Consider the following 7105-nt stretch of genomic DNA (forward strand, 5'->3'; position numbering starts at 1 on the left):
AGGGGGTGGGGAGCTTCGCCAGTGTTTCTTTTCTGAGACATTACCCGAGTGGTGCCACCTCCTGCAACTTTGCAGTGATCTTGTGACATCTGGTCTTTGTGTAAGGAGGGATTTGCAAAGCCTCATTGAGCTGTGTTTGCTGAAGTTGTATTTTTTCATCCTTTGGGACAGGGAAATAGGAATCAGAAAGTTGCAGAAACCCACATGAAAGAAAGCCAGTGTTATTTTTCTTGGGAAACCATGTAATTTGGGGGAAGGAATGGGGTTTGACTCAGTACTTTTGAGCACTTGGGGCTGACGTCCATAGGATGATGGCCTTGATCTCATTGTTTTCTTCATTGCCTTAAAGTGAAATTCAGACAAATACAGGGATTCATTTTCTAGAACCAAAAAGCACAAACTTTAGTACCTGATGAGACAGAGGGGCTGTGGACATTTATCTCCTAGTAAACTCTTCATACAGCCTGTTCATCTATGATTCAAACCCATTCTGTTAAACTAGCTTCAAAAATGCTGCCCAAGAGCATCTGTTTTCTCTGCTCTAGAAACCTAAACTTGCCCACAAGGTAAACATTCCCCAGGCTATTTAGAGATACCATCTGTGCTGGGTGCATCAGGCAGCTCTGCACTGACCCCCCTGGAAAGGGGAGCTCATCCATCTTGGTGTCCCTCTGCTTTCCACAGCACAGGAGAAGACATTTGCCTTGAGCTATGTACTTTGGGACAGCCATGGGTGGTGTCTGCTGGGTGGCACCTGGATTTGGTCTTGGATGAGGTGGTTCTTGAACCTCCCAAACCTATTGTGTTGAGGATATGTGGTCTCCTGCCTTTCAAGCCATTTTTCTTCTCTTCCACAAAAGCTGGGTTTGCTCTTCCAGTAACGTTGGTTGGTGGGGAAGAGGTTCTCAGAAAGGCTTAACCACGACCAAGCCCCTCTTCGAAGTGGAGACAGGTAACTGGATGGTCGTTTTCTGTGCCAGCTCCTTCTGTGGCTTTGCATTAGCAGTCTCTGGCTGGGATGGGCATGAGCCAAGAGCTGGCTTCTGTGTCAGAGCAGTTGGGACACATGAGGCTGGTCCAGCAGAGCATCTGCGAGGTGAGTTTTGAAGCAGACCCCTCTGGCTTTCCTTAAATCAAAATGTTTAGCCCTGCAGACAGGGTGGAGATCTGGGTCCTGCAGCACAGGATCTCCTGTGATGCCAGCCTTCCCACAGGACATGGTCTTCTCCTTCCACCCATCCTTAGCAGCAGCATGACAGGACATGTGGCAAACCTGGGTTCCTCATGGAAAGAGACCTGAAAAAAAGCAAGAAGGGCCTCCAAAAAGATTTATAGTTACATGCTGTTGATCGCAGAAGTGACATCTCTCTCATACCCATACTCCAGCATTTTTAAAGAGCTGTATTGATACAGGAGGGTGGTTTACAGCCCGTGTAAGACCTGGCGTAGCAAACTGCTGGCTTCTCTGTCAGTGCACCTGTGCTCACACATCCCTGCTGATGTCCTCCACTGTGTCCATAGAACCAGTTGATGCAACAAGGCAAGCCCTTTGACTGACTGGAGATAGATAGCTAAGCGTCGGTTAGCCCAGCCTGCAGCTCTGCTGGAAACAGCAGGCCATTGCAGAGCAAGCGATGGGGCCAAATGGAGCAGGAGCAAGGGACAGTGGTGGCCTAGAGACCCACCTTCTCTTCCTCCTCTCTTGTGCTGCAGCTCCTCTGATACACAGCATGGTGCAATGAGCCTCACCCGTACTGTCCTAGCCTGTCACCTCTTCCCAGCCAGGGAAGAAATACCTTGTGCTGGGGTGGGATGATGGCATCGTGTCCCGATCCTCTGCAAGCTCTCTGGGTCACTTAATAAGACCAGCTGGAAGAAATCCTTCCTTTCTGTGTGCTGTGGCCATAACTCTGCTTGCTCAGCACGGTCATGGGGTTAGCAGGGCCAGGGCGGAACTGCCTGCACTTTCAAAGCCTTCCCATCTGGAGCCCTTGCAAAGCCCATGCTAATAAGGAAGGGGGTGATTCAGAGAAGATTTAGCAGGACTATTTATTTTTTTTTTAACTTGCCCTGTGATTGTCTCCAAGAGACGGTCCCTGACCCATCACTCCCTTCCAAGTGCTTTCCTGCCATTTCTTAAGACCTCTTCTGGCTCCAGCGCTGCCAAGAATAACAAAGCATCACTTTGTCAGCAGACACTGGACAGGATGGCCACGTCAGGCAAGAGACGCTGTTTCATAAGAAAAGAATTTTGTGGGGACCCATGAGTGCACCCACATGTCAGTGGTGTGCTTACCTGCAGCCGGGGCTGCCTGGCAGGCTTGCTGCAACTTGCTCGGCATGCAGATAGGACAGCTCGTGGCCAGCAGCCTGCTGCTTCAAGTTGGAAATGGGTTGAATTGAGGGGGACAGAGTGATGGGCAAACCCTCTTACCCAGCCCTGCTGGTGCTGAGTCAGCAGGACTTTCGGCTCAGCCCCAGCTCCTGCCAGGCTGCAGATCATCCCACTGGGAGCGCTGAGCCATCCTATGACAGCAAGTGCTGTCATCCCTCCTGGGGAGAGGACACACATCTCATCTGGGAGGAATGCTGGCCCTGCGGGAAGTGCTTACTTTGCCGTTTGCTCAGCTCTCCATGCGGGGATCCTGTAAGAGTGAGGATGTGCCCTCAAGAGAGGTGTCTGTGCTGCAGTGGTGACTGAGGTCCCTAGTGCCAAGGGTGCAGCCTGATATAGGGCACCATGCAAGAGGTCATCGTCTCTCTCAGTGGCCCGGGTGGGATGATGCACCTGGAAGTCTATGGCTCAGTCTCTTCAGATTGAGATCACAACATATTCCAGAGGAAAACACTTCTGGAAGGGACATCTCCATCCTGGGAGTTCAGGGCTCGGTTAGACTGAGCCACGTCCACCCTGATCCAGCCACAGTGACTGGAGGTTGGACTTGAGATGCTTTGAGGTCCCTTCTACTAGCACTAGGATGATGCTCAGGGGACCTGGCACATGGTGGTACTAAAATCCATTCTCAGTAGCAGAAGAGAACTGAGAGAAGGTTGTTTTCTAACCATGATGTTGCACGTTAGATCATTCAGAGATAAGGAAGTCTCTGCTGATGAGAGCTGTTGGGCACTGGGGATCTTTGTGGTTAGCCTGTGAGTAAGCGCTGAACTCAGCGCCCAAAAAAGGACCTTCGTGATTGATGAGTACGAAACCTCAGTTTCTGGCATGGCCATCTGCAGCCATGTGTCAGAGACAGGAAACCAGACTTTGCTGACTCTGTTTCATTGCTGGTGACCTGTTCTTTATCTCAGGATGTGACGGGGAATTGTGTTATTGCCCACATGCTTGCTTTTTTCTCTTCTGATTTCCTGTGTCTTTGCTGGGTGACTCCATGATGAGCAGCCAGGTTCCCTGTCCTGCAGCCACCTTCCAGCAGGACACATGCACACCCCATCCCCTCTCTGGGCAGGTCCTCCATCCTGTAGCTCTTGCTTCTGGTGATGGTGGGTCTGTTATGTTGTCTACCTTTCATGCAGAGCACCTACCCGGACCATGTCCTCTACAGCATCCGTGCGGAAGGCAGGGACTACCTCCTGTGGCTGGAGAAGAACAAGTGAGTGAGGGTGGGCACAGCAGGATGGCTGGGGGCCCTTGCCATGAACATCACTTCTCCAAGGTCCAGCATCCCCACACCAGCAATCTAAGCCCTCAGGCCAGACCCTCAATAGCAAAATATTGCAATTTCTTTCCCTCCTTGCCAAACCCACCCAGAGAAGTCATGGATCCACCATACCCTGACCAACCTCCATGCCCAAACTTTCCATCCACTCCCCAAAACCGGGGTCACTGCTTACACCCCTTCCCCCTCCTGCAGGGAGCTGCTGGGGCAGCAGTACACTGAAACGCACTACTTAGCTGACGGCACAGAGGTCACAGAGAAGCCAGACATTCAGGTATGGAGCTGGCTCGGGGGGGGGAGGGCAGTTCTCCTACTCCTGCAAGGTCCTGCTGTGCAAACAGTGGGTGCAGACCTCCTTTACACCTCTCCTCTCTCTTGACAACAGGATCACTGCCTTTATCAGGGCCATGTGCAAGGATACACCGACTCAGCAGTGAGCATCAGCACCTGCAGTGGGCTCAGGTAGGACCTCCAACTCCCCAGTGCACTGCAGCTGGCCAGAGGGCAGCAGCAAGCCTGGTCTTGGCACACGCCACTGTGCTGCTCCTGCCAGATGTAGTGCCGTGTGATGGTGAGCTGGTGTGACCAAGCCCCATCCAGCCGGAGCTGTGCTGATGGACAGAGAGCTCAGCTTTCTCATGAGGAAGAGAAGACGTCCCTTTTCCTGCTGGCAGTGGGAGTGCTGACCTCCCTGGCTCGGTGCCTAGCAGGAAAGGCATTTTACATCTCCTCCTGGCCACGCCAAGCTCCTGGAGCTGATGGCCGGTGCCTTTCCGAAAGAAAAGGACACATAGAGGTATCTCCCTCTGCCCACTCTGCTGGCCATGTTGGGGCTCATTCCTCAAAAGCTGCCTTGGGTCTACCTTCTTTTAATGGCAGAAAGCATCCTTGCAGAGTAACCCACAGTCCCCAGGTCCATGCAGCATTGCTCAGTTTGTCATGGAAGATCTGTACTCTGCTGTTCTCTTTCTTTTAAGGTCACCTGGCAGCCAGACATTGCAAGAGAGTAAGCCAGAGAGGAAGGGGTCCCTGGCAGGGGGATGTGTGAGGAGGACAGGTGGTCCCTGGAGCACCCATTTGCAGGAGAAACACCTACTGGAGCTGCATGGCAGCCATCTCCTCACTTTGCAAGACGGCTTGTGTCTGTGGACACCTTGGCTCGCACATGCATACATGGGACACCATATCCTTGTATAGTAGGAGGAGAAGATGTGCAAGAGCAGGACAGGAGACAAGGATGATACAGACAGGGCATATGGGACACCTTACAGAAAGCATCTTGGAGCCCAGAGCTGCTCAGTAGAAATACTGTGCTACACCTGGGCTGGCAGCATGGCGCAGTTCACCTTGCTGAACCCTGGGAGATTTCTGCTGCCCGAAGTACAGGATACTCCCCTCGCCACAGCTGCCATGCCGTGGTTTGCTCCCTCCCAGCCCAGCAGCCAGTTTTTAGCCTCCCTAACAGTTAAATGGTACTTCTGCAGCCCCCAAAAGCAAATGCTGGGGACATGTTTCCTATTGCTTCTCATCTCCTGGCATGGCCCAGGTCAGTCCTTGCAGCACCTCCTTGATGGACTCTTGGGCCAGGTGAGGTTGCAGAGAAGGTGCATCCAGTCCATCACATTGCTGTGAGCTCCTGCACCCCTGTACCTCTGCATAGTGGTGTGAGGCTTCATGCACTGCCCAAGGGCTGCTAGGGGCTCTGCATTGAGTGTGGTTTCATGTATATGGCCAGAAAGACCTGACTGTTGTGTCCTCCCTAGTGGCCGGTAGTCATCCAAGCAGCTTATGCAAACCATGAAGGGATAAGGTGGTTTCCTAGCTGAGATTTAGCAGCTGTATTTTGTATCACAGGCACTTGCGAGGGTGCGTGTAGGTTCTGTCCATGTCCTGCCAGGTATCTCCCCAGCCTGGCACTCACCCCCTCTCTCGGCAGTGGATTTTTCCGGGTGAATGAGACCACCTTCCTGCTGGACCCCCTGGAGGAGGATGCGGCCGGCCAGCATGCAGTGTACAGAGCAGCTCACCTGCGGGGGAAGCGCGGCGTGTGCCTGGAGTCCAGTGCCACCCTGGAATATGACCACGAACCAAAAATTCCTGCAGCTATGAAGCTCTACCGCTGGGTTAAGGATTGCATTGTTTCTTCTTGCTGTAGCTGAGTTTGCAAGAGCCTAGGTCCTGTGAGAGGAATGGGGCCCATACCGCATACCTTGGATGTGCTCCGCTCCCACACGTTGTTGGTTGGGCACACGAACACAGGTTGCTCCCAGTGGCCTAGCTCCTGGCTCCTGGGAACAAGTCCTCAGATCCTGTACCATTAGCAAGAACATTCTCCCATGAGCTTTGTGATGATCACAGAGCCTCTCTCATGCCTTATCCCAGTAGCAAGCTTGAGTTTTAACTTGTGTATTGGAAGAAGTCTGAAACACCCAGTGAAGTAACATCAAAAAGCAGAGCTAGACCTACTAGACCAATGTTGAATAACATTGGAAGATGCCCCAGGATCCAACACATTCCACAGGAGGGTCAACTGCAGGGCTTGGCAAACTGCAGAGCTGAGCTCATCTTTGCACTCACTTTCCTCTTCTCTTCCAGAGATCAGCTCCATTACACAAAGGTCCCCGATATGTGGAGCTGGTCTTGGTTGTGGACAATGAGGAGGTAAGCACCGGGGCAGGAACCCAGTACCTACACTTGCGCTGTCATCCATTGCAGCAAGGAAATCGAAGCCAGCCTGGAAATCTCTCTGTGTCCTTCTGTAGTTCAGGAAACACAAGGATTTGCGTACAGTGCAGAACCGCATGAAGGAAATTGTGAACCATGTTGACAAGGTGAGTCCAGGGGTCTGGATCTGTACTCCCTGCTCCCACACGTGCCCTGCAGTGCCAGCACAGGCATGAAGACGGCAGAAGAGAGATTGGCATGGGTAGGGTGATGAAGCTGGAGCCGATCTCAAGCCTGCAGGTGGACTGCCACAGGGTGACCAATTCCCTTGGCCAACTGGGTGTGCAAAGTGGACATGACAAGCAGCTCAGCCCTGTATCCTCAAGAACATAGGATGGCTGCCTCCCAGCTCTCTCATAAGGGAAGGGGCAGAGAAATTTATTCTCATAGCCCCTGGGAGCGCATCTCACGGCCACTCTCAAGCTGGAGCGGGTGCTAACAAGGGGAGGGTGATGGATGCAGTGCACTGAGGGGGAGTTTCTGTTTGCCTTGCTTCAGCCTCACTCTTTGGTCAGCAGCATGGGAGCATCATTGCAACCTTCACCAGCCAAGGGGGACCCCAGAGGTCCTGGGGTAAACCCCCATCTACATGCTTACTCCAGCTTGTGTTATTTATTGAGGGGGTAACAGAGCTGATACTGCACAGTGAGGTGGGATCCTGGGCTTGGTTGCAGTTCCCTGGGGGGGGGGGGGCTGGGGCCTTC

At 52.8% G+C, this 7105-nt stretch overlaps 1 protein-coding gene across 2 annotated transcripts in view; it reads left to right on the forward strand.

The window, feature by feature from the left end:
* Positions 1–7105, forward strand: part of ADAM8 (ADAM metallopeptidase domain 8) — a 16085-nt gene that overhangs the window by 1993 nt on the left and 6987 nt on the right. For both annotated transcript variants that reach the window (XM_014966625.1, XM_014966627.1), the window contains 6 exons: positions 3535–3611; positions 3873–3951; positions 4063–4139; positions 5614–5800; positions 6273–6338; positions 6440–6508. In XM_014966625.1, coding sequence (XP_014822111.1) covers positions 3535–3611; positions 3873–3951; positions 4063–4139; positions 5614–5800; positions 6273–6338; positions 6440–6508 — 555 coding nt within the window. The remainder of the gene's footprint in view (positions 1–3534; positions 3612–3872; positions 3952–4062; positions 4140–5613; positions 5801–6272; positions 6339–6439; positions 6509–7105) is intronic.

This window comes from Calidris pugnax, unplaced genomic scaffold, assembly GCF_001431845.1.
Source record: "Calidris pugnax isolate Ruff unplaced genomic scaffold, ASM143184v1 scaffold53, whole genome shotgun sequence".
NCBI classification, from domain to species: domain Eukaryota; kingdom Metazoa; phylum Chordata; class Aves; order Charadriiformes; family Scolopacidae; genus Calidris; species Calidris pugnax.